Source organism: Amblyraja radiata, chromosome 4 (assembly GCF_010909765.2).
Source record: "Amblyraja radiata isolate CabotCenter1 chromosome 4, sAmbRad1.1.pri, whole genome shotgun sequence".
NCBI classification, from domain to species: domain Eukaryota; kingdom Metazoa; phylum Chordata; class Chondrichthyes; order Rajiformes; family Rajidae; genus Amblyraja; species Amblyraja radiata.
The window spans coordinates 118,510,431-118,537,796 of record NC_045959.1 but is presented as its reverse complement, the minus strand read 5'-3'; the positions used below and the strand labels follow the sequence as shown (position 1 = coordinate 118,537,796).

Below are 27,366 nucleotides of genomic sequence, written 5' to 3'. Positions count from 1 at the left end.
TTAGAGGGATATGGGCCAAATGCAAGTAGGTGGGACTAGTGTAGTTGGGGATACATTGGCAGTTGTGGGCAGATTTCCACGCTATGACCATGACTATGTAAAGTTGAAGTAGATCTCTGATGCAGCAGTCTAAAGTGCCGTATTTATAATGGGACAAACCTCCAGATGAAACCTCATCTGTCATTTATAAAGATTCACCAAAACTTTTCCCTGGAATTTGGGAATCTGGAAAAAATTAATCAGGGCTTGAGTTTTAGTTTTAAAGATACAGCATGGACACAGGCCCTTCGGCCCCACTGAGTCAATGCCGACCATCCATCACCCTTTCACAGTGGTTCTATGCTATCCCACTTTCTCATCCTCTCCCTACACACTAGGGGCGATTGCGCCTCTACATTCGCATGCCATTGGGATGTGGGAGGAAACCAGAGCACCTGGAGAAAACCCACGCGGTCACAGGGAGAACGTGCAAACTCCACACACACAGACAGCACCCGTGACCGGGATCGAACCGGGGTCTCTGGCGCTGTGAGGCAGCAGCTCTACCCGCTGCACCACTGGAGCCACCCTCTGTGCTTCATTATCATTGCCTGAAGTGTCGGCCCGATTATGTTGAATAATTGTCCCGAGACATTGTGGAATTCCCTGCCACAGAGGGCAGTGGAGGCCAAGTCACTGGATGGATTTAAGAGAGAGCTAGATAGAGCTCTAGGGGCTAGTGGAATCAAGGAATATGGGGAGAAGGCAGGAACGGGGTACTGATTGGGGACGATCAGCCATGATCACATTGAATGGCGGTGCTGGCTGGAAGGGCCGAATGGCCTACTCCTGCACCTATTTTCTATGTTTCTATGTTTCTAAAACTTGAATGAGGTAAATAAGATTTTAACAAAAGGCATTTATCGTTTCTCGCCGTTGTTCTCTAGATGTTTGAGTCGACCAGCCACCCGCTGGGAACGTTGCTGCGGAAACTGGTCCAGGTGTTCCAGTATACCTATTCCGGTATTTGTATGTACAAACGGCTACTCACCATCGCACAGCAAGACGTGGTGTCACACGCAGTTCAGCTCTTTGAGTTGGCCAGGTCTGTACTAAACCTCCTACACCAGACGGAAGAAGGGTCTCGACCCGAAACGTCACCCGCTCTCTGGATACTTTCAAGAGACAGCTAGATAGGGCTCTTAAAGATGGCGGAGTCAGGGGATATGGGGAGAAGGCGGGAACGGGGTACTGATTGGGGATGATCAGCCATGATCACATTGAATGGCGGTGCTGGCTCGAAGGGCCGAATGGCCTACTCCGAATGGAATGTTAGCGAATGGCGAATGGTATGTTAGCTTTCATAGCAAAAGGATTTGAGTATAGGAGCAGGGAGGTTCTACTGCAGTTGTACAGGGTCTTGGTGAGACCACACCTGGAGTATTGCGTACAGTTTTGGTCTCCAAATCTGAGGAAGGACATTATAGCCATAGAGGGAGTGCAGAGAAGGTTCACCAGACTGATTCCTGGGATGTCAGGACTTTCATATGAAGAAAGACTGGATAGACTTGGCTTATACTCGCTAGAATTTAGGAGATTGAGAGGGGATCTTATAGAAACGTACAAAATTCTTATGGGGTTGGACAGGCTAGATGCAGGAAGATTGTTCCCGATGTTGGGGAAGTCCAGGACAAGGGGTCACAGCTTAAGGATAAGGGGGAAATCCTTTAGGACCGAGATGAGAAGAAACTTTTTCACACAGAGAGTGGTGAATCTCTGGAACTCTCTGCCACAGAGGGTAGTCGAGGCCAGTTCATTGGCTATATTTAAGAGGGAGTTAGATGTGGCCCTTGTGGCTAAGGGGATCAGGGGGTATGGAGAGAAGGCAGGTACAGGATACTGAGTTGGATGATCAGCCATGATCATATTGAATGGTGGTGCAGGCTCGAAGGGCCGAATGGCCTACTCCTGCACCTATTGTCTATTGTCTATTGGGTCCAACGGTACCAGAACGTTCCGCCGCCGGGGGAACCGAGATACCGGCACCGCAGAGTCGGGCGTGGAAGTCGGCGATGGGGACGGATCAGCCGGCTCTGGCCGGGCCGGAGTTCCAGAGCCTCGAATTCCACCAGGGGGCAGATTCCACCCGCTGATCGGACGTGGAAGCCCTGATGAGCCGGTGGAGATCGGTCGCCTCACCCAGCCCTCTTCTTCTTAGGCCCCCCTTCAGTCATGGCTGACCATGGGTGTCTCCAGGGTTGGAGGACGCCTGTGCGTGACTTTGTTTAACGTGGGGAGACTGGTGCACAGACAGCCACCCCACGTGGGGTCCTTGACAGATCTGGGTCAGGATCCAGTGGCATGGAGTCCAAGACGACCGGAGACCCTTTTCTGCTGCAGCCTTCATCCGCCTTCCCAGCCGTTGTGACGCTCCACTGTCAGCCATCGTCCTCCGCCTGTTCCACCGTTGAGGTCTTGGTTGGATTGCTCGTTGTCAGAGACCTCCCCCTCGACCTTACCGCCATGGGTGGCCCTACCAGGAGCATAGCTCCAGACGGCATTGCTCCCAGGATCTCAGGTCCACACAAGCTTCTCCACCACGACAAGGTGACAATCCACGGAGAAGGGTTGCCTAGGCACCACATTTTGGGGGGGACTTCTGGAGGGGAGGTTTCAAGTGCACACTTGTCATTTTCTTAAGTTCATAAGTGATAGGAGCAGAATCAGGTCATTCGGCCCATCAAGTCTGCCCCGCCTTCAATCATGGCTGATCTATCTCTCCCTCCTAACCCCATTCTCCTGCCTTCTCCCCATAACCCCTGACACCCGTACTAATCAAGAATCTATCTATCTCTGCCTTAAAAATATCCACTGACTTGTGGCCACCACAGCCGTCTGTGGCAAAGAATTCCACAGATTCACTACCCTCTGACTAAAGAAATTCCTCCTCATCTCCTTCCTAAAGGAATGTCCTTTAATTCTGAGGCTGTGTCCTCTAGTCCTGGACTCTCCCACTAGTGGAAACATCCTCTCCACATCCACTCTATCCAGGCTGAGTAATTTAGTCTGGATTAAAGGAGGTGCCGGATCACCAGTTGCCGGATAATCAGTGGCGAACCTGAAGATACAATTATGAAAGGCATAGATGGAGTAGACAGTCTGAACCTTTCTCCCAGGGTGCTTTCTGAAGGAAAACCATTGTTTAGTTCATCAGGAGTTTACCAGCGATTTCTCCTGGTTTGTAACTGCAGGAACATGTTTTCAGTGATATTAATGAGGCACAGCAACTGCAAGGGGGTGGTAGAGAGGATTAGTCTAGATGGATGATCAGCCATGATCATATTGAATGGCGGTGCTATCTCGAAGGGCCAAATGGCCTACTCCTGCACCTATTGTCTATTGTCTATGCACTTTAAGAATCAGGGGTAAGCTATATTATAACCATATAACATAACAATTACAGCACGGAAACAGGCCATCTCGACCCCTCTAGTCCGTGCCGAACACATAGTCTCCCCTAGTCCCATATACCTGCGCTCAGACCATAACCCTCCATTCCTTTCCCATCCATATAACTATCCAATTGAGCCTCCACCACCTTCACTGGAAGCTCAATCCACACAGCTACCACTCTCTGAGTAAAGAAGTTCCCCCTCATGTTACCCCTAAACTTCAGTCCCTTAATTCTCAAGTCATGTCCCCTTGTTTGAATCTTCCCTACTCTCAGTGGGAAAAGCTTTTCCACGTCAACTCTGTCTATCCCTCTCATCATTTTAAAAACCTCTATCAAGTCCCCCCTTAACCTTCTGCGCTCCAAAGAATAAAGCCCTAACTTGTTCAACCTTTCTCTGTAACTTAGTTGCTGAAACCCAGGCAACATTCTAGTAAATCTCCTCTGTACTCTCTCTATTTTGTTGACATCCTTCCTATAATTAGGCGACCAAAATTGTACACCATACTCCAGAATTGGCCTCACCAATGCCTTGTACAATTTTAACATTACATCCCAACTTCTATACTCAATGCTCTGATTTATAAAGGCCAGCACACCAAAAGCTTTCTTTACCACCCTATCTACATGAGATTCCACTTTCATGGAACTGTGCACAGTTATTCCCAGATCCCTCTGTTCACCTACATTCTTCAATTCCCTACCATTTACCATGTACGTCCTATTTTGATTTGTCCTGCCAAGATGTAGCACCTCACACTTATCAGCATTAAACTCCATCTGCCATCTTTCAGCCCACTCTTCCAACTGGCATAAATCTCTCTGTAGACTTTGAAACTCTTCTTCATTACCCGCAACCCCACCTATCTTAGTATCATCTGCATACTTACTAATCCAATTTACCACACCATCGTCCAGATCATTGATGTACATGACAAACAACAGTGGACCCAACACAGATCCCTGTGGCACCCCACTCGTCACTGACCTCCAACCTGACAAACAACCATCCACCATTACTCTCTGGCATCTCCCATTCAGCCACTGTTGAATCCATCTTGCTACTCCACCATTAATACCCAACCATTGAACCTTCTTAACCAACCTTCCATGAGGAACCTTGTCAAAGGCCTTACTGAAGTCCATATACACAACATCCACTGCTTTACCCTCATCAATTTCCCGAGTAACATCTTCAAAAAATTCAAGAAGATTAGTTAAACATGACCTTCCAGGCACAAATCCATGTTGACTGTTCCTAATCAGACCCTGTTTATCCAGATGCTTATATATATTATCTCTAAGTATTCTTTCCATTAATTTGCCCACCACTGACGTCTAACTAATAGGTCTATAATTGCTAGGTTTACTCTTAGACCCCTTTTTAAACAATGGAACAACATGCGCAGTACGCCAATCCTCCGGCACTATTCCCGTTTCTAATGACATTTGAAATATTTCTGCCATAGCCCCTGCTATTTCTACACTAACTTCCCTCAATGTCCTAGGGAATATCCTGTCCGGACCTGGAGACTTATCCACTTTTATATTTCTCAAAAGTGTCAGTACTTCCTCTTCTTTGATCCTCATAGTTTCCATAGCTACTCTACTTGTTTCCCTTACCTCACATAATTCAATATCCTTCTCCTTGGTGAATACCGAAGAAAAGAAACTGTTCAATATCTCCCCCATCTCTTTTGGCTCTGCAGATAGTTGGCCACTCTGACTCTCTAATGGACCAATTTTTTTTTTTTTTTTTTTTTTTTTTTTTTTTTTTTTTTTTTTTTTTTTTTTTTTTTTTTTGAGGGAGTGCAGCGTAGGTTTACAAGTTTAATTCCCGGGATGGCGGGACTGTCATATGCTGAGAGAATGGAGCGGCTGGGCTTGTATACTCTGGAGTTTAGAAGGATGAGAGGGCATCTCATTGAAACGTATAGGATATGGACACGCTAGAGGCAGGAAAACATGTTCCCGATGTTGGGGGAGTCCAGAACCAGGGGCCACAGTTTAAGAATAAGGGGTAAGCCATTTAAAACGGAGACGAGGAAACACTTCTTCACACAGAGAGTGGTGAGTCTGTGGAATTCTCTGCCTCAGAGGGCGGTGGAGGCCGGTTCTCTGGATACTTTCAAGAGAGAGCTAGATAGGGCTCTTGAAGATAGCGTAGTCAGGGGATATGGGGAGAAGGCAGGAACGGTACTGATTGGGAATGATCAGCCATGATCACATTGAATGGCGGTGCTGGCTCGTAGGGCCGAATGGCCTGCTCCTGCACTTATTGTCTATTGTTTATTGGCTATTGAGATGAGAAGATGAAAGCACGAAGAAGAAAGGATGTTCTTCACAAGCCTAGGGGGTGTATGTAGGAGTTGAAACCTCATTGGGATCACCAGCGCTGATATAGAACATAGGACACAGGACAGTATAGCACAAGAACAGGCCCTTCGGCCCACAATGTCCATGCCAAACATTGAGACAAGAGTCTTGCCCCGAAACGTCGCCCATTCCTTCTCTCCAGAGATGCCGCCTGTCCTGCTGAGTTACTTCAGCTTTTTGTGTCTACCTTTGGTTTAAACCAGCATCTGCAGTTCCTTCAGACACAATCTGTCCATCCGTTAGATAACTGCACATTTTTAGTTTAGTTTCGTTCATTATTGTCACGTGTACCGAGGTACCTTGAAAAGCTTTTTTGTTGCACGCTATCCAGGCAGCGGAAAAGCTGCACATCATTACAATCGAGCCGTCCACAGTGTACAGATACAGGATAAAGGGAATAATGTTTAGTGCAAGATAAAGTCCAGTAAAATCAGCTTGGAGTTAATCAGATTAGAGATGAGGTTGATATTTGCTCTCTGATTGTTGATAGGATGATACATCTATGCATCTAACTTATATTCAATTGCAAACTGATAATTTCGGGGATAGACACAAAGTGCTGGAGCAACACAGTGTTTAAGAAAGAACTGCAGATGCTGGAAAAATCGAAGGTAGACAAAAAAGCTGGAGAAACTCAGCGGGTGAGGCAGCATCTATGGAGCGAAGGAATAGGTGACGTTTCGGGTCGAGACCCTTCTTCAGACTGAGTAACTCAGTGGGTCATGCAGCATCTCTGGAGAGAAAGGATAGGTGACGTTTCGGGTCGAGACCCTTCTTCAGACTCAGTAACTCAGTGGGTCAGGCAGCATCTATGGAGCGAAGGAATAGGTGATGTTTCGGGTCAAGACCCTTCTTCAGACTCAGTAACTCAGTGGGTCAGGCAGCATCTCTGGAGAGAAAGGATAGGTAACGTTTCTGGTCGGGACCCTTCTTCAGACTGTTTTGAATTCTGGGGACTTTTAACTCACGATTTATTGTTTTTCAGGCATTTCTTGCCCACGTCACTGGAAAAAGAATATTATTCCGACGTAGGTGACATCAGGTAAACACACTTTAATCTTCTGCCATGACTTAGCGCAAACCGTAAAGTAAATGCCATTTCATTTGTAAACCTGAATTGAAAGATACAGCGTGGAAACAGGCCATTCGTCCCACCGAATCCCTGCCGACCATCGATCACCATTGGCCGTTCAGCCAAACTCCAGATTCTGTCTGACCTACAGTGTCTATTTCCTGCATTTTATTTTGATCAAAGAATAGAAATTAATCTAATAAATTCATGCTGATATGGTGGTATACTTAGTGTTTAAGAAGGAACTGCAGATGCTGGAAAATCGAAGGTACACAAAAATGCTGGAGAAACTCAGCGGGTGCAGCAGCATCTATGGAGCGAAGGAAATAGGCAACGTTTCGGGCCGAAACCCTTCTTCAGACTGATGGGGGGTGGTGGGGGGGGGGGGGGGGGGGGGGGGGGAGAAGAAAGGAAAAAGGAGGAGGAGGAGCCCTGAGGGCTGAGGGAGAGATAGGAAGGGGCGGAGACAGCAAGGGCTAACAAAATTGGGAGAATTCAATGTTCATGCCCCCAGGATGCAGACTCCCCAAGCGGAATATGAGGTGCTGTTCCTCCAATTTACGGTAGTGCTCACTCTGGCCATGGAGGAGGCCCAGGACAGAAAGGTCGGATATGGAATGGGAGGGGGAGTTGAAGTGCTGAGCCACCGGGAGGTCAGGTTGGTTATTGCGGACCGAGCGAGGTGTTCGGCGAAACGATCGCCAAGCCTACGTTTGGTCTCACCGATGTAGATCAGCTGACACCTAGAGCAGCGGATGCAATAGATGAGGTTGGAGGAGATGCAGGTGAACCTCTGCCTCACCTGGAAAGACTGCTTGGGTGCTTGAATCTCCATTGGAGAATTCAACGTTTATGCCGCTAGGGTGCAGACTGCCCAAGCGAAATATGAGGTGCTGCTCCTCCAATTTCCGGTGTTGCTCACTCCGGCCATGGAGGAGGCCCAGGACCGAGAGGTCGGATTCGGAATGGGAGGGGGAGTTGAAGTGCATATGGGCCAAACGCAGGCAGGTGGGGGTAGTGTAGCTGGGGCATGTTGGCCGATGTGGGCAAGTTGGGCCGAAGGGCCTGTTTCCACGCTGGATCACTCTGTGACTATAAACGGCATTGCACTTTGTTTATGCTTCCACGTGTGTGTTTCTGTTGCTGTAGCGATGAACTGAACGCTTACACGGTGATTATTCCCATCATCCTACCACGGTTCTACCCGGACCTCTTCATGCTTTACATGCTGTACCACGAGGCTGACGACTCCAGCTACTGGAGGGGCATCCTACACCTGGAGAATCTCTCCGACACTAAGCTACTGGAGCTGCTGGAAGTACAAAAGTAAGTGTGGACACCTCCCGGGCATCTTCACCTCACATGCTTTAGTCAGAAGGTGGGGAATCTAGAAACATGCAAGGAGGAGGCCATTCGGCCCTTCGAGACAGCACCGCCATTCATTGTGATCATGGCTGATCGTCCCCAATCAATAACCCGTGCCTGCCTTCTCCCCGTACCCCTTGACTCCACTAGCCCCTAGAGCTCTATCTAACTCTCTCTTAAATCCATCCAGTGACTTGGCCTCCACTGCCCTCTGTGGCAGGGAATTCCACAAACTCACAACTCTCTGGGAGAAAAAGTTTTTTCTCACCTCAGTCTTAAATGGCCTCCCCTTTATTCTAAGACTGTGTGGCCCCTGGTTCTGGACTCATCCAACATTGGGAACATTTTTCCTGCATCTAGCTTGACCAGTCCTTTTATACTTTTATATTATGTTTCTATAAGATCCTCCCTCATCCTTCTAAACTCCAGTGAATACAAGCCTAGTCTTTTCAATCTTTCCTCGTATGACAGTCCCGCCATCCCAGGGATCGATCTCGTGAACCTACGCTGCACTGCCTCAATCACAAGGATCTGTGGAATTCACTGCCACAGAAGGCGGTGGAAGCCAAGTCAGTGGATATTTTTATATCAGAGATACTGTAGATAGATTCTTAGGTAGATAAAAATGCTGAAGAAACTCAGCGGGACAGGCAGCATCTATGGAGCGAAGGAATAGGTGACGTTTCAGGTCGAGACCCTTCTTCAGACTGATGTGGGGGGAGTGGGTGGGGGGGGAAGAAGAAAGGAAGAGGCGGAGACAGTGGGCTGTGGGAGAGCTGGGAAGGGGAGGGGAAGGAGGGAGAAAGCAAGGACTACCTGAAATTGGAGAAGTCAATGTTCATAAACTACTCAAGCGAAATATGAGGTGCTGCTCCTCCAATTTGTGGTGGGACTCACTCTGGCCATGGAGGAGGTCCAGGACAGGAAGATTCTTGATTAGTACAGGTGTCAGAGGTTCTGGGAAGAAGGCAGTGGAATGGGGTTAGCGGGGAGAGATTGATCAGCCATGATTGAATGGGCTAGATGGGCCGAATGGCCTAATTCTACTCCGATTCCTCATGACCTTACGCTGAGCGAAGTTATTGTCGAGAGGAATCTGCTTTGCGAAGTTGCGTCATCGTGTATAAGGGTCAGGAGGTCAGGATCGGACTTTGGTTAGGCTGCATTTGGAGTATTGCTTGCAGTTCTGGTCGCCCCATTAGAGGAAAGAAGTGGAGGCTTTGGAGAGGGTGCAGGGCAGGTTTAGCAGAATAATAATAGAAAGGAATTGCAGATGCTGGTTTATACAAAACAAATGAATGAATGAATGAATGAATGAATGAATGAATGAATGAATGAATGAATGAATGAATGAATGAATGAATGAATACTTTATTGTCCCATGTGACAAGTCACAGTGAAATGCTTTCCTTGCATACACAAGGTATGCGAATACTCGCTACATAAAGGGCATAAAAGATAAAGGATCCAAAGATAGGCACGAAGTGCTGGAGTTGGCTAGAAAACACGTTGGCTTGTCCTGAACTCTCGAAAGAAGGACTTTCTAAGTAGACAGAACAGAAAACAGGATCGCGCAAGAACAGACCCTTCAGCTCACAATATCAGTGTGAGCATGCCCGACCCACCGAGTTACTCCAGCATTTTGTGTTTCTCATAAGGTCACAATTGATAGGAGCAGAATTAGGCCATTCGGCCCATCAAGTCTACTCCGCCATTCAATCATGGCTGATCTACCTCTCCCTCCTAACCCCATTCTCCTGCCTTCCCCCCATAACCTCTGACACCCGTACTAATCAAGAATCTATCCGTCCCTGCCTTAAAAATATCCACTGACTTGTGGCCTCCACAGCCGTCTGTGGCAAAGAATTCCACAGATTCACCACCCTCTGACTAAAGGAATTTCTCATCTGCTTCCTAAAAGAACGTCCTTTAATTCTGAGGCTACGACCTCTTGTCCTAGACTCTCCCACTAGTGGAAACATCCTCTCCACATCCACTCTATCCAGGCCTTTCACTATTCTGTAATGTTTCAATGAGGCACCCTCTCATTCTTCTAAACTCCAGCAAGTACAGGCCCAGTGCCGACAAACGCCCATCATACGTTGACCCACTCATTCCTGGGATCATTATTATGTCACTCTATGACTCTACCAAACTCTGTACATCAGTCCTGCTATCCCACAGGGTCAGCCTTCATCTGGGAATAATTTATATCTGTGCTAGTGAGTAGCATGGTGGCTCAGCGGTAGAGTTGCTGCCTCACAGCGCCAGAGACACAGGTTCGATCCCGACTACGGGCGCTGACTGTACGGAGTTTGTCCGTTCTCCCCGTGACCTGCGTGGGTTTTCTCCGGGTGCTCCGGTTTCCTCCTCCAAAGACATGCGGGTTTGTAGGTACACTCTGGAGTTTAGAAGGATGAGAGGGCATCTCATTGAAACATATAAGATTGTTAAGGGTTTGGACACGCTAGAGGCAGGAAACATGTTCCCGATGTTGGGGGAGTCCAGAACCAGGGGCCACAGTTTAAGAATAAGGGGTAAGCCATTTAGAACGGAGACGAGGAAACACTTTTTCTCAGTGGTGAGTTGTGAGTGTGGAATTCTCTGCCTCAGAGGGCGGTGGAGGCCGGTTCTCTGGATGCTTTCTAGAGAGAGCTAGATAGGGCCCTTAAAGATAGCGGAGTCAGGGGATACGGGGAGAAGGCAGGAACGGGGTACTGATTGGGGATGATCACCCATGATCACATTGAATGGCAGTGCTGGCTCGAAGGGCTGAATGGCCTACTCCTGCACCTATTGTCTATTGTCTATTGTTAACTGACTTCTGGTTAACTGGTAAATTGTAAATTGTCCCTCGTGTGTATAGGATAGTGGTAGTGTACGGGGATCGCTGGTCGGCGCGGACTCGGTGGGCCGAAGGGCCTATTTCCGCGCTGTATCTCTAAACTACACTAAACAATAACAATAATGACTAAGACTCATGCAGAATGACTCTGGACATCTCAAAGAACGTTCTCCTATTGTGCTTCACAGGATCCTGTGGCCACTTCAAGACCTGCATCTGACGAATAACCAGGTAAGCTGGCACCATGTTCCTTTTGTTTCTGAGATCAGGAATAGAGAAAATATGCATCAAAGTTTACAAACAAGAGGAGAGGTGAAGTGAAGAACCACTTATTTGAGAACACAAGGAACTGCAGAGGTTGGTTTACAAAAGAAAGACACAGAGTGCTGGAGTAACTCAGTGGGTCAGGCAGCATCTGTGGAGAACATGGATAGGTGACGTTTCACAGAGTGCTGGAGTAACTCAGCGGGTCAGGCAGCATCTGTGGGGAACATGGATAGGTGACGTTTCTAGTTGGACCTCTCCTTCAGCGTGAATAAGAGTCCTGACCCAAAACGTCCTCTATCCATATTCTCCTGAGATGCTACCTGACCCTGACCTACATGGACAAGACAGGTTTGGAGAGATATGGACCAAGCGCAGGCAAGTGGGACTTGTGTAGCTGGGACATTGTTGTCCGATGTCGGCAGGTTAGCCGATACACCTCTCCCACTTTAAGGTGAGTGGGGCAAAGTTTAAAGGAGATGTGCGGGGCAGGTTTGTTTTACACAGAGGGTGGTGGGTGCCTGGAACGCGCTGCCAGGGGTGGGTGGTGGAGGCAGATATGATAGTGGTGTTTAAGAGGCTTTTAGACAGGCTCATGGATATGCAGGAAATGGAGGGATTTTAGCACTGTGTGCGGCACGGACATTGTGGGCCAAAGGGCCTGTTTGCGTACTGTTCTATGTTCTATTTCCCTTCCTCTCTACTCCTCCATCATTCACACCTCTGCCACATTCACCTCCTTTAATTTTGTCGTCAAATGTGCTTTCTAGTCCCGACCCGAAACGTCACCTATTCATGTTCTCCACAGATGCTGCCTGACCCACTGAGTTACTCCAGCACTCTGTGAAACGTCACCTATCCATGTTCTCCACAGATGCTGCCTGACCCGCTGAGTTACTCCAGCACTCTGTGAAACGTCACCTATCCATGTTCTCCACAGATGCTGCCTGACCCGCTGAGTTACTCCAGCACTCTAATGGATGGGATTTATATAGCGCCTTTCTAATACTCAAGGCGCTTTACATCGCATTATTCATTCACTCCTCAGTTACACTCGGTGGTGGTAAGCTACTTCTGTAGCCACAGCTGCCCTGGGGCAGACTGACGGAAGCGTGGCTGCCAATCTGCGCCTACGGCCCGTCCGACCACCACCAATCACTCACACACATTCACACACAGGCAAAGGTGGGTGAAGTGTCTTGCCCAAGGACAGAACGACAGTATGCACTCCAAGCGGGATTCGAACTGGCTACCTTCCGGTCGCCAGCCGAACACTTAGCCCATTGTGCCATCTGTCGTCCCAACTCTGTGTCCCACTCTGTGTCTTTTCTTTTCATTGAGTGGTTCTGGGGATTTCTTTTCAGCAAATAGTTGGTGGGCGGGAGGGGGCGGGGAGGGAATAATAGGTTTGTTTTTGTTTTGTTTCAGTTTATTTTATTTTATTGTCACGTGTACTGAGGTACAGTGAAAAGCTTTTAGTGTGTGCTAACCAGTCAGCGGAAAGACAATACAATGTAGCCATGCACCGTGTACAGTGAGTATAGATGTTGGGAGGTACACAAAAAAGCTGGAGAAACTCAGCGGGTGCAGCAGCATCTATGGACCGAAGGAAATAGGCAACGTTTCAGGCCGAAACCCTTCTTCAGACTGATCGGGGGTGGGGGGGGCGGGGACAAGAAAGGAAAAAGGAGGAGGAGCCCGAAGGCTGGGGGAAGGGAGGAGACAGCAGGGGGACTGAGGAAGGGGAGGAGACAGCAAGGACTAACAAAATTGGGAGAATTCGATGTTCATGCCCCCAGGATGCAGACTCCCCAAGCGGAATATGAGGTGCTGTTCCTCCAATTTCCGGTGTTGCTCGCTGTGGCCATGGAGGAGACCCAGGACAGAGAGGTCGGAGACGGAGTGGGAGGGGGAGTTGAAGTGCTGAGCCACCGGGAGGTCAGCTTGGTTATTGCGGACCGTGCGGAGGTGTTCGGTGAAACGATCGCCCAACCTCCGCTTGGTCTCACCGATATAGATCTGCTGACATCTAGAGCAGCGGATGCAATAGATGAGGTTGGAGGAGATGCAGGTGAACCTCTGCCGCACCTGGAACGACTGCTTGGGTCCTTGAATGGAGTCGAGGGGGGAGGTAAAGGGACAAGTGTTGCATCTCTTGCGGTTGCAACGGAAAGTGCCCGGGGAGGGGGTGGTGCGGGAGGGAAGGGAAGCATTGATAAAGGAGTTGCGGAGGGAGCGGTCTTTGTGGAAGGCAGACATGGGGGGAGATGGGAAGATGTGGCGAGTGGTGGGGTCACGTTGGAGGTGGCGAAACTGACAGAGGATTACTTGTTGTATGTGACGGCTGGTGGGGTGAAAGGTGAGGACCAGAGGGACTCTGCCCTTGTTGCGAGTGCGGGGATGGGGAGAGAGAGCAGTGTTGCGGGGTATGGAAGAGACCCTGGTGCGAGCCTCATCTATGGTGGAGGAGGGGAACCCCCGTTCCCTGAAGAATGAGGACATTTCAGATGCCCTGGTGTGGAACGCCTCATCCTGGGAGCAGATGCGGCGTAGACGGAGGAATTGGGAGTTGGGGATGGAGTCCTTACAGGAAGCAGGGTGGGAAGAAGTGTAGTCCAGATAGCCATGGGAGTCAGTGGGTTTATAGTGGATGTCGGTCAGGAGTCTATCACCTGCGATGGAGATAGTGAGGTCAAGGAATGGTAGGGAAGTGTCGGAAATGGTCCAGGTGTATTTGAGTGCCGGATGGAAGTTAGTGGTGAAGTGGATGAAGTCAGTCAGTTGTGTGTGGGTGCAGGAGGTGGCACCAAAGCAGTCGTCGATGTAGCGGAGGTAGAGGTCGGGGATGGGGCCCTGGTACGTATTGAACAAGGATTGCTCGACGTAACCGACAAAGAGGCAGGCGTAGCTGGGGCCCATGTGTGTGCCCATAGCTACGCCTTGTATTTGGAGGAAATGGGAGGAGTCGAACGTGAAGTTATTGAGGGTAAGGACCAGTTCCGCTAGGCGGAGGAGAGTGTCAGTGGCTGGACATAGGTTTCTTCTCTGGTCGAGGAAGAACCGGAGGGCTTTGAGGCCATCCTGGTGGGGGATGGAGGTGTAGAGTGACTGGACGTCCATGGTGAAGATGAGGGGGTGAGGGCCTAGAGAATGGAATGTGCGGAGACGACGGAGAGTGTCTGAGGTGCCTTGAACATAGGTAGGGAGGGATTTAACCAAGGGGGATAGGATGGAGTCAAGGTATTTGGAAATGAGTTCGGTGGGGCACGAACAGGCAGAGACAATGGGTCTATCGGGACAGTCAGGTTTGTGGATTTTAGGGAGAAGGTAAAATCGGGCCGTGCGGGGCTGGGGAACGATGAGTTTGGAGGCTTGGTCAGGCAGGGCGTGGGAGTTGATGAAGTCGGTGATGGTGCTAGAGATGGTGGCCTGGTGCTCGTCAGTGGGGTCATGGTCCAGGGGTAAGTAGGAGGAGGTGTCCGAGAGTTGGCGCGTGGCCTCAGCTTTGTAGAGATCGGCGCGCCAGACTACCACGGCACCTCCCTTGTCGGCGGGTTTGATAACCCAATCTGGGTTGTTGCGGAGTGAGTCGATGGCAGAACGTTCATGGGGGGAGAGATTGGAGTGAGACAGGGGAGTGGAGAAGTTGAGGCGGTAGATGTTGGGAGGTTATGTTGCAATTGTATAAGACGTTGGGGCATTAAGAATATTATGTTCAGTTCTGGGCACCATGTTATAGGAAAGATATTGTCAAAGCTTGAAAGGGTTCAGAGAAGATTTATAGGTAGACAAAAATGTTGTAGAAACTCAGCGGGTGGGGCAGCATCTATAGAGCGAAGGAATAGGTGGCGTTTCGGGTCGAGACCCTTCTTCAACTGATGTGGGGGTGGGGGAGTGTGGGGGCGGGAGGAAGAAAGGAAGAGGCGGAGACACTGGGCTGTGGGGGAGCTGGGAAGGGGAGGGGAAGGAGGGAGAAAGCAGGGACTACCTGAAATTGGAGAAGTCAATGTTCATACCGCTGGGGTGTAAACTGCCCAAGCGAAATATGAGGTGCTGTTCCTCCAATTTACGGTGGGACTCACTCTGGCCATGGAGGAGGCCCAGGACAGGGAGGTCGGATTGGGAATGGGAGGGGGAGTCGAGGTGCTGAGCCTCCGGGAGATCAGGTTGGTTACTGCGAACTGAGCGGAGGTGCTGGGCGAAGCGATCGTCAAGCCTGCGCTTGGTCTCACCGATGTAGAGCAGTTGACACCTAGAGCAGCGGATGCAATAGATGAGGTTGGAGGAGGTGCAGGTGAACCTCTGCCGCTCCTGGAAAGACTGCTTAGGTCCAAGGGATGGAGGTAAGGGGGGAGAGAAGATTTTTACGAGGATGTTGCCAGGACTAGAGGGTGTGAGCTATAGGGAGAGCTTTAGTCGGCTGGGTCTCTATTCCTTGGAGCACAGGAGAATGAGGGGGAGATCTTATAGAGGTGTACAAAATCATGAGAGGAATAGATCGTGTAGACGCACAGAGTCTCTTGCCCAGAGTAGGGGAATTGAGGACCAGAGGACATAGGTTCAAGGTGAAGGGGAAAAGATTTAATAGGAATCTGAGAGGTAACTTTTTGTATGGAACAAGCTGCCAGAGGAGGTAGTTGAGGCTGGGACTATCCAAACGTTTAAGAAACAGCTAGACAGGTACATGGATAGGACAAGTTTGGAGGGATACGGACCAAACGCAGGCAGGTGGGACTAGTGTAGCTGGGACATGTTGGTCAGTGCGGGCAACTTGGGCCAAAGTTCCACATTGTATCATTCTATGACTCCATAACTCTATGATATAATAAAAGGAATAACATTTAGCACAAGATAAAGTCCAGTAAAGTCTGATTAAAGATAGTCTGAGGGTCTCCAAGTGAGATTGATGATAGCTCAGAACTGCTCTCTAGTTGGTGAGAGGATGGTTCAATTGCCTGATAACAGCTGGGAAGAAACTTTCCCTGAATCTGGAGGTGTGCGTTTTCACACTTCTGTACCTTTTGCCCGATGGGAGAGGGGAGAAGAGGGAGTGGCCAGGGTGCGACTGGTCCTTGATGATGCTGCTGGCCTTGCCGAGGCAGCGTGAGGTGTAGATGGAGTCAATGGAAGGGAGGTTGGTTTGTGTGATGGTCTGGGCTGCGTCCACAGGGTTTGTGATTCGACAGGACTGGTGAGGACTGACAAGGTTCAGTGTCGGGACCCCAACCACTAACTCTCGACTATCTTTGTTTTTCTGCAGAGGATTTCCATCGTGAAGGATGTTTGTTTCACCTCCGCCATCCTGTGTTTCCAGAAAATCAGGTGAGCAATCGCACGGGAAATAATCGGTTTATTCAATGAAGAAGCTGGTTAATTGAGAGTATTAAGAAGCAAGACAGAACCCACCGCCATAATACACGACTAACGATAAACTACTGTACAACTATGTTACACTCCTTGTCAAGATCGTTAAGGGTTTGGACACGCTAGAGGCAGGAAACATGTTCCCGATGTTGGGGGAGTCCAGAACCAGGGGCCACACACACAGTTCAAGAATAAGGGGTCAGCCATTTAGAATGGAGACGAGGAAACACTTTTTCTCACAGAGAGTTGTGAGTCTGTGGAATTCTCTGCCTCAGAGGGCGGTGGAGGCAGGTTCTCTGGATGCTTTCAAGAGAGAGCTAGATAGGGCTCTTAAAAATAGCAGAGTCAGGGGATATGGGGAGAAGGCAGGAACGGGGTACTGATTGTGGATGATCAGCCATGATCACATTGAATGGCGGTGCTGGCTCGATGGGCCAAATGGCCTACTCCTGCACCTATTGTGTATTGTCTATTTTGGTACGCATGGCAATGAAAGACTCTTGACCAATGTCAGGCACGTGGTGAATGTAAACCTCTCTCTGCAGTACCACGGCGGACCCTCAGCTGAAACTGGAGACCTTGATGAAAACCTACCATGAAATCGAGAGGACCGTGTCTCGAGTGTTGAACAGGGAGTATAATCTCCCCATGGACGACTTACTGCCACTGCTGGTTTATGTGGTGTCCAGAGCAAAGTAAGTGGACGTTACCTGGCCATCCCGGCCTGAAGAAGGGTCTCGACCCAAAACCTCACCCATTCCTTTTCTCCACAGATGCTGCCTGACCTGCTGAGTTACTCCAGCACTCTGTGAAACGTCACCTATCCATGTTCTCCACAGATGCTGCCTGACCCGCTGAGTTACTCCAGCACTCTGTGAAACGTCACCTATCCATGTTCTCCACAGATGCTGCCTGACCCGCTGAGTTACTCCAGCATTTTGTGTCTATTTGCGTATCTGTAATTGGGCTGAGCACGTAAAACACGAGACACAAGGAACTGCAGATGCTGGTGTAACACAACAACGCACAGAGTGCTGGAGTAACTCAGCGGGTCAGGCAGCATCTGTGGAGAACATGGATAGGTGACGTTTCACAGAGTGCTGGAGTAACTCAGCGGGTCAGGCAGCATCTCTGGAGAACATGGATAGGTGACGTTTCGGGTTGGGACCCTTCTTCAGATTGATCGTAGGGTGGGGAAAGCTGGCAGAGAGGTGGAGGCGGGACAAAGCCTGGCAGGTAATAGGTTGGTACAGGTGAGGAGGGCTTTTGAAAGGCAGGTGGCTAGACAAAGGCCAGAGATGACAAGACAGAAGGTGTTAACTGGGCACCATGAACAGCATGGGAGATTGTGGGCCGAAGGGCCTGCTGATTTGCTGTACTGATCTTTGAGGTATTTCAATTTGAGTAATTCTTTTGCAGAGACTGTTCTTATAGAAACTTACAAAATTCTTAAGGGGTTGGACAGGCTAGATGCAAGAAGATTGTTCCCGATGTTGGGGAAGTCCAGAACAAGGGGTCACAGTTTTAGGATAAGGGGGAAATCTTTTAGGACCGAGATGAGAAAAACATTTTTCACACAGAGAGTGGTGAATCTCTGGAATTCTCTGCCACACAAGGTAGTTGAGGCCAGTTCATTGGCTATATTTAAGAGGGAGTTAGATGTGGCCCTTGTGGCTAAAGGGATCAGGGGGTATGGAGAGAAGGCAGGTACTGAATACTGAGTTGGATGATCAGTCATGATCATATTGAATGGCGGTGCAGGCTCGAAGGGCCGAATGGCCTACTCCTGCACCTATTTTCTATGTTTCTATGTCTATAAACATGCAGTTTTGAATTATGTTGGCTCATATTTGGCTCAGGATAATTATGAAAAATAATATCCACTTTATGAGCGATGATGAGAACCAAGTTTTAAAGATTAATTTGCGAGAATTCTCTGCCTCAGAGGGCGGTGGAGGCCGGCTCTCTGGATACTTTCAAGAGAGAGCTAGATAGGGCTCTTAAAGATAGTGGAGTCAGGTGATATGGGGAGAAGGCAGGAACGGGGTACTGATTGGGGATGATCAGCCATGATTACATTGAATGGTGATGCTGGCTCGAAGGGATTGTCTATTGTCAATGCATTGCCATCATGAAAATAAAGCAGAAATAATGTGGATTTGATGTTTTCTCTTTGTGATAGAATCCAACATCTTGGAGCTGAACTCCACCTAATTCGAGACATGATGGATCCTACCACTGTGGGTGGAATGAACGACTTCCTGCTGACTGCTCTAGATGTGAGTTGCTGTACAAGGCACAGCCTACCCAACACCTGTCCTTAACCAAGCTCAAAGCAATGTGGAAGAAGGAACTGCAGATGCTGGTTTAAACTGGAGATAGACACAAAAAGCTGGAGTAACTCAGCGGGACAGGCAGCAGCTCGGGAGAGAAGGAATGGGTGACGTTTCGGATCGAGACTCTTCTTGAAACATTACCAATTCCTTATCTCCAGAGTTGCTCCAGCTTTTTGTGTCAATCTTGAAAGTAATGTAGAACTGGAATTCTCTGCCACAGCAGGAAGTGGAGGCCAATTCACTGGATGTTTTCAAGAGAGAGATAGATTTAGCTCTTAGGGCTAACAGTATCAAGGGATATGGGAAGAAAGCAGGAACGGGGCACTGATTTTGGATGATCAGCAATGATCATATTGAATGGCGGTGCTAGCTCGAAGGGCTGAATGGCCTCCACCTGCACCTATTTTCCATGTTTAAGCTTATTATTGTCACATGTACTGAGGTGCAGTGAAAAGCTAATGGCCCTGTCCCACGGTACGAGTTCATTCCAAGAGCTCTCCCGAGTTTGCCCTGATTCGAACTCGGAGATTTACGGTAATGGCCACTCGTCGGTACTCGGGGCTCTCGTGGACATTTTTCATCTTGTTGAAAAATCTTCACGAGTCTTCCCGAGCTTACCTGCCGTTAGCGAGTCTTCCCGAGTACCTGCCGTTAGCGTTACGAGCCGCTAAGAGACGTCCCCGAGCTCCGACGTACCCGCTACGTTCATTCTCCATGCTTACCACGAGTTTGATTTTATTTTAACTCGGGAGAGCTCTTGGAATGAACTCGTACCGTGGGACAGGGCCATAAGTCCTGCAAGCTATCCAATATGATCAGATCAGGGCAGCATGGTGGCACAGCGGTAGAGTTGCTACCTCACAGCGCTGGAGACCCGGGTTCGATCATGACTGCGGGTGCTGTCTGTACGGAGTTGGTACGTTCTCCCCGTGGGATTTCTCCGGGTGCTCCAGTTTCCTCACATTCCAAAGACGTGCAGGTTTGTAGTTTAATTGGCCTCTGTAAATTGTCCCTAGTGTTAGTGTACGGAGTGATCAGTGGACTCGGTTGGCCGAAGGGCCTATTTCCATGCTGGGCATCGCTAAAGGCTAAAGCAGGGGTCGGCAACCTACGGCCCCCGGGCCGAATGCGGCCCGTAACCCGAAATCATCCGGCCCACAGGCAGATTTGTTTTCCCCCCTTAAACAACTGGCTCACCGAGCGCATTGAGCGCGGCCGAGCCCCGAGCTCTGTCTGTACCCCATCCTGCGCAAAGCCGCCGGCACGGGCGCGCACCATCTGTGAACACTTTTAAGAAAGAACCGCAGATGCTGGAAAAATGGAAGGTCGACAAAAATGCTGGAGAAACTCAGCGGGTGAGACCTGCAAAGATCGCACGTGGCTGCCTCAACCCGTTGAGTTTCTCCAGCATTATTGTCTACCTTCTGTGAACACGTGATGCCTGCCATCCGGGGCGGAATGGAGGCGGGATCCATGTGGACACGTGATAGATGTGGCCCGCCATCCGCTCACAGACATGCGTCCCGGCCCCTATGCAGAACAAGGTTGCACACCCCCGGCCTAAAATAACCTACTTGAACCCCTCCAATCTGGCTTTCGACCCCTCCATAGCACAGAAACTGCTCTCCTCAAAGTCCTCAACGACCTCCTCACCTCTGCTGACACTGGTTCCCTCAACATCCTCATCCTCCTCGACCTGAGCGCAGCCTTCGATACAGTGAACCATAACATCCTGCTCACCAGACTCAAGGACCTCGGCATTGAAGGCTCTGCACTCAGCTGGCTCCGTTCCTACCTTTCCAACAGATCCCACTTCATCTCTCTCCACAACCACACCTCTGCTACAGCCGCAGTCACTCAAGGCGTTCCCCAAGGCTCCGTACTCGGCCCCCTCCTCTTCATCATCTACATCCTCCCCCTTGGTCAGATACTCCGCCACTTCAATCTGGACTTCCACTGTTACGCTGATGACACCCAGATTTACCTTGGCACCAAATCCCCCCACAACCCCCCCCTCTCCCATATCAACTCCTGTTTGTCAGCTATAAAAACCTGGATGCAACATAATTTCCTCAAACTCAACAGCGATAAGACAGAATTCCTCCTCATAGGCTCCAAAGCCACACTCAGCAAAATCAATAACCCCACTCTCACCATCGACGGCACCACTGTCTCCCCATCTCCCCAGGCCCGCAACCTTGGCGTGATCTTTGATTCCACCCTCTCCCTTGAGCCTCACATCCGCCATGTCATTAAAACCTCCTTCTTTCATCTCCGCAACATCGCCAAACTCAGACCCTCTCTCACACCGCCTGCTGCTGAAAGACTCATCCATGCCTTCATCTCCTCCCGACTGGACTATTGCAACTCACTTCTCCTTGGCATCAGCTCCACCTACATCAACCGACTCCAACTGGTCCAGAACGCAGCCGCCCGACTCATCACCCACACCAAATCCTGGCATCACATCACTCCAGTCCTCAAAAACTTCACTGGCTTCCCATCTCCCACCGGATCACCTACAAAATCCTGGTCCTCGCCTACAAAGCCCTCCACCATCTGGCCCCCACATATCTCACTGACCTCCTCTCCCCCTACCAACCCTCATGGTCCCTCAGATCCACATCAGCCGGTCTCCTCTCCATCCACAAGTCCAACCTCCGCAGTTTTGGGGACAGAGCCTTCTCCAGGGCAGCTCCCAGGCTCTGGAACTCCCTCCCCCAACTGATCCGCAATTCCGTGTCCCTCCCCATCTTCCAGTCCCGCCTCAAGACCCATCTCTTCACCTCTGCCTATCCTTAGCCCCACGTCCCCGTCCCTTTTCATCTGTGCATTAATTGCCTCATGCTGTGTTTTGTATTGAATTCTGTCTTTACTTTGTGTACTAGTCATGTCTCTACTATTTATTTCATTCCCCTTACATGTTTTTCCTATACATGCTCAATTTTTGTAAGGTGTCCTTGAGACTCTAGAAAGGCGCCCATAAATAAAATGTATTATTATTATTATTAAAGACTAAACATAAATACCATCAAGTCAAACTCAAGTACAATAGATTATTGGATGAATTTCTATCCTTTAATGGAATAGATCGGCCATGCAGAATCTGAGGAGTCAGGAACAAAGTTAAAGCCCTGTCCCACTGTACGAGTTCATTCAAGAGCTCTCCCGAGTTTAAAAAAAAATCAAACACGTGGTAAGCACGTAGAATGTACGTAGCGGGTACGTCGGAGCTCGGGGACGTCTCTTTGCGGCTCGTAACGCTAACGGCAGGTACTCGAGAAAAGCGGTAACCTCGGGAAGACTAGTGAAGATTTTTCAACATGTTGAAAAATGTCCACGAGAGCCCCGAGTACCCACGAGCGGCCATTACCGTAATTCTCCGAGTTCGAATCAGGGCAAACTCGGAGAGCTCTTGAATGAACCCGTACAGTGGGACATGGCTTTTAATGTTTCAGCTCAGTGACTAATTAGGGGCACGGTAATTTAGTAATTAATTGGTAGGTAGACAAAAATGCTGGAGAAACTCAGCGGGTGACAGCATCTATGGAGCGAAGGAATAGATGACGTTTCGGCTTGAGACCCTTCTTCAGACTGATGTGGGGTGGGGGCGGGAAGAGGAAAGGAAGAGGTGGAGACAGTGGGATGTGGGAGAGCTGGGAATGGGAGGGGAAGGAGGGAGAAAGCAGGGACTACCTGAAATTGGAGAAGTCAATGTTCATACCGCTGGGGTGTAAACTACCCTAGCGAAATATAAGGTGTTGCTCCGCCAATTTGCGGTGGGACTCACTCTGGGCGTGGATGGAGGCCCAGGACAGAAAGGTCAGATTCGGAATGGGAGGGGGAGTTGAAGTGCTGAGCTACCGGGAGATCAGGTTGGTTATTGCGAACTGTGCGGAGGTGTTGGGTGAAGCGATCGCCAAGCCTACGCTTGGTCTCACCGATGTAGAGCAGCTGACACCTAGAGCTGCGGGTGCAATAGATGAGGTTGGAGGTGCAGGTGAACCTCTGCCTCACCTGGAAAGACTGCTTGGGTCCTTGGATGGAGTCAAGAGGGGGAGGTAAAGCGAAAAGTGTAGCATTTCCTGCGGTTGCAAGGGAAATACCCCGGGGGAGGGGGGGGAAGATGTGGCCAGGGACGAATTGGCCAGGGAGTTACGGAGAGAGCGGTCTCTGCGGAAAGCCGAAAGGGGAGGAGATGGGAAGATGTGGCCAGTGGTGGGATCCCGTTGGAGGTGGCGAAAATGTCGGAGGATTATCTGTTGTAATTAGGGATAACACAAGCAGCTTTTTAATTGCGACTTGTTTCATTACAGTCTTGCTACCAGCACATTCAGAGAGAGGAAATCCGACCCAGCAGTTTGCCCAAATGATGGACCATGAGGAGAGGGAACTGGGGGAGACTTGTGACGGGAACGCTGATCATGGGGAACGTGGAACGCTGATCGAGCAGGGAGGTGCGGGCGAACAGACGCTCCTCCAGCACCTCGTTTGACGTATAAACAGTATCAGGCAGAAACTGAACCAAGCTGAAAATCACTTCAAACGGGCAGCATGGTAGTACAGCGCCAGAGTGTCTGGTTCAATCCTGACTATACGGAGTTTGCACGTTCTCCCCGTGACCTGCATGGGTTTTCTCCAGGAGCTCCAGTTTCCTCCCACACTCCAATGACGTGCAGGTTTGTAGGTTAATTGGCTATGGTAAAAATGTAAATAGGGTAGCACTAGTGTGATCGCGGGTCGGCACGGACTCGGTGGGCCTAACTGTTTCTTAAACGTTGGGATAGTCCCAGCCTCAACTACCTCCTCCGGCAGCTCGTTCCACACACCCACCACCCTCTGTGTGAAAAAGTCACCCCTCAGATTCCTATTAAATCTTTTCCCCTTCACCTTAAACCTATGTCCTCTGGTCCTCGATTCCCCTACTCTGGGCAAGAGACTCTGTGCATCTACCCGATCTATTCCTCTCATGATTTTATACACCTCTATAAGATTCCCCCTCATCCTCCTGCACTCCAAGGAACAGAGTCCCAGCCTGCCCTATAGCTCAGACACTCGAGTCCTGGCAATATCCTCATAAATCCTCTCTGTACCCTTTCCAGCTTGACAACATCTTTCCTATAGCATGGTGCCCAGAACTGAACATAATACTCTAAATGCGGCCTCACCAACGTCTTATACACTGCAACATGATCTCCCAACGTCTATACTATGAGCGGGAAACAAGCTCAGAAAGCAAACCGCGAAAGTTTAATGTGAAATGAATGTGGGAAGACCAGATGCTTTAAAAAATCTGACAACATTGTTGTTCAGCTGGAGTCGACTTGACGTCTTTGACTTCTTCTTCCTACAACTGCAGTTAAAGGACAGGCTAGGACCCTCCCTTCCGGCCCCACCATGTTGTAAAAATAAGACAGCAATTGAATTCAACCTTAAAGTCTTTTATTTTGTCTTTGGACTCAGTGCATATTCAAGTATATGCTCCTAAGTTCCTCTTCTGGAAAAGGAGTGCCGTTTCAGTTGAAGAATCAATCAATCTGTCAAGTGGCGGCCATTGCTGTGAAGGATTTTAGAACAGAGAACGGCACAGCACAGGAACAGGCCCTTCGGCCCACAATGTCTGTGCCCAACATGATGCCGAGAACAATTCTGCCAGCACGTGATCCGTATCCCTCCATTCCCCGCATATCCATGTGCCTGTCTAAAAGCCTCTTAAACACAACTATCGTATCTGCCTCCACCACCACCCCTGGCAGCGCGTTCCAGGCACCCACCACCCTCTGTGTAAAAAAACCTGCCCCACACATGTCCTTTAAACTTTGCACCTCTCACCTTAAGGCTATGCAAGCTAATATTTGACATTTCCACCCTGGGGGTGGGGAAGGTTCTGACTATCTATCCTATATTTGCCTCATAATTTTGGATACTCTATTACATTTGGAGGGTGGCAAATGTTGTGCCTCTTTTAAAGAAGGGCTGCAGGGAAAATGCTGGGAACTATAGGCCGGTGAGCTTAACATCTGTAGTTGGAAAGTCACTAGAGAGTATTCTGAGGGATAGGATATACAGGCATTTGGATGGGGAAGGGCTGAGTCAGCATGGTTTTGTATGTGGGAGGTCGTGTCTCACAAATCTTATTAATTTTTATGAAGACGTGACCAAAAAGGTCGATGAGGGCAGAGGTGTAGATGTTGTGTACATGGACTTCAGAAGGGCGTTCGGCAAGGTTCCGCATGGTAGGTTAGATAGCATGGGATCCAAGGAGAAACAGCCGAATGGACAGCAAATTGGCTCCATGGAAGGAAGCAGAGGGTGATGGTGGAAGGTTGCTTCTCAGACTGGAGGCCTGTGACTCATGGTGTGCCTCAGGGTACGGTGCAATCATCTAGAGAAAAACTGTTACAGGGATATCTCACCAAGGTCCATTTTATAGCGTATAAAGACTGGAGTGAAAGTGGAGACACAAGGAACTGCAGATGCTGCAATCTTGATCAACACACAAAGTGCTGGAGGAACTCAGTGGGTCAGGCAGCATCTGTGGAGAGGATAGACAGACAATGTTTTAGGTCGGGATCCTTCTTCAGGCTGATGTGTACTGGACATCTCCAGTCATTAAAGCATAGCTGGGTGACACAGTGGGGCAGTTGGAAGAGCCGCTGCCTCACAGCGCCAGAGACCCGGGTTCGACCCTGACCTGTGTGGAGTTTGCACGTTCTCCCCGTGATCCTCTGGGTGCTCCAGTCTCCTCCCAAAGACATGCGGGTTTGTAGGTTAATTGGCCCTCTGTCAGTTACCCCTAGTGTGTAGGGAGCAGGATAACACAGAACACGTGTGAACGGGTGGCCGATAGCCAGCATTGACTCGGTGGGCCGAAGGGCCTGTTTCCATGCTGTATCTTTCAATCAATCAATCACAGGCTGAAAGAAAATGCTTTAAATTTCTGAAATATTATCTTGGGGGAAGTCTCAACTCAACATTCAGGTTACGGTGGGACCTTTGACTGGTTCACAGTGCAAAGAATAATGTTGACTGCCTATTACATTCTTTATCCATGCAATAGTGGTGTGGAACGACAATCTAGTTTGCTTAAAATGCAAGGTGTATATATATATCATTGTGATATGGGTAGCTCAAATATAGTCTTTATTTTGTATAAACTGCTATCCCCTTTGCAACAGGTATGATTAAATTTGTAAATCTGTGTCGGGTATTATGTTTAATTACATAGGTGGGGTGAAACTGAAGTCTAGTTAGAAAAATCTACAAGACCTTTCATTTCATGGGCCTTTCGCAGCAGCTCTGCCCATTTATATTATAATTGGATTAGGGGGATGAATGTTGGAAGGGGTTTGTATATTTTGTTTTTTTGTAAACAAATATTTTAACATTTATTTTGTATTTACCAATGATGTGATCCTGAAATTAATTGTTTAAGAAGGAACTGCAGATGCTGGAACAATCGGAGGTAGACAAAAATGCTGGAGAAACTCAGCGGGTGAGGCGGCATCTATGGAGCGAAGGAATGGGTGACGTTTCGGGTCGAAACGTCACCCTTTCCTTCGCTCCATAGATGCCGCCTCACCCGCTGAGTTTCTCCAGCATTTTTGTCTGCCTGAAATTAATTGTTGTTCTTTAGCGAGGTTTGTCTTCTGTATTTAAACAGTACGTACAGTACTTGGAAGGGTGGTGGAAAACGCTATGAATGTAAAACAATAAAATGAATTTGGGAAAATCTAGCTTGGTGCTGTTTAGTGACGGCTACAGCAAAACTCGGCGCGATTTATTATCTATTATCTCACCCATTAATTTCAACAGACCGCATGTAGTCAATCGAAGGACCCTATAATATCTTATCTTCAATCTCAACCCACATGGTACTTCCGGAGCACTAGTTCCCAACTCTGAGCTGCTCAATCAACGAAAATGTCTTGCCATACGTTATTTGTCAAGAATCTTGGCAGGGAACCAGATCAACTTCGGACGAAGGACCACAGTGTTCCTGGGCACTCTCAGGAGTTCAGATTCAAGGGGTCCGATAGTGCACTTTCTACTCTCTTTGAGACCCCGGTCAAACTGTAGCCTCTTAGTCTTCAGAGAGAGTTTCCAGCAAGATCCTGTCGACTACGCCAATGTTACATAGAAACATAGAAAATAGGTGCAGGAGTAGGCCATTCGGTCCTCCGAGCCTGCACCGCCATTCAATATGATCATGGCTGATCATCCAACTCAGTATCCTACACCTGCCTTCTCTCCATACCCCCTGATCCCTTTAGCCACAAGGGCCACATCTAACTCCCTCTTAAATATAGCCAAT

General features: G+C 49.1%; 2 protein-coding genes across 2 annotated transcripts in view; one reads left to right on the top strand and one right to left on the bottom strand.

Annotated features, from left to right (window-relative positions):
* The window catches only part of als2cl (ALS2 C-terminal like), a 100,584-nt gene extending 76,859 nt beyond the window's left edge, over positions 1–23,725 (top strand). The window contains exons 20-27 of the mRNA XM_033020423.1: positions 927–1,084; positions 6,792–6,848; positions 8,028–8,204; positions 11,277–11,319; positions 16,613–16,674; positions 17,262–17,411; positions 18,899–18,995; positions 23,369–23,725. Of these exons, the coding sequence (XP_032876314.1) occupies positions 927–1,084; positions 6,792–6,848; positions 8,028–8,204; positions 11,277–11,319; positions 16,613–16,674; positions 17,262–17,411; positions 18,899–18,995; positions 23,369–23,425 (801 nt within the window). The 3' untranslated portion in view covers positions 23,426–23,725. The remainder of the gene's footprint in view (positions 1–926; positions 1,085–6,791; positions 6,849–8,027; positions 8,205–11,276; positions 11,320–16,612; positions 16,675–17,261; positions 17,412–18,898; positions 18,996–23,368) is intronic.
* Positions 23,726–24,477: 752 nt separating this feature from the next.
* jmjd4 (jumonji domain containing 4) overlaps positions 24,478–27,366 on the bottom strand; it is a 35,466-nt gene continuing 32,577 nt past the window's right edge. Inside the window, exon 8 of the transcript XR_004411827.1 lies at positions 24,478–25,587. The gene's annotated coding sequence lies outside the window, so the exon portion shown is untranslated. The remainder of the gene's footprint in view (positions 25,588–27,366) is intronic.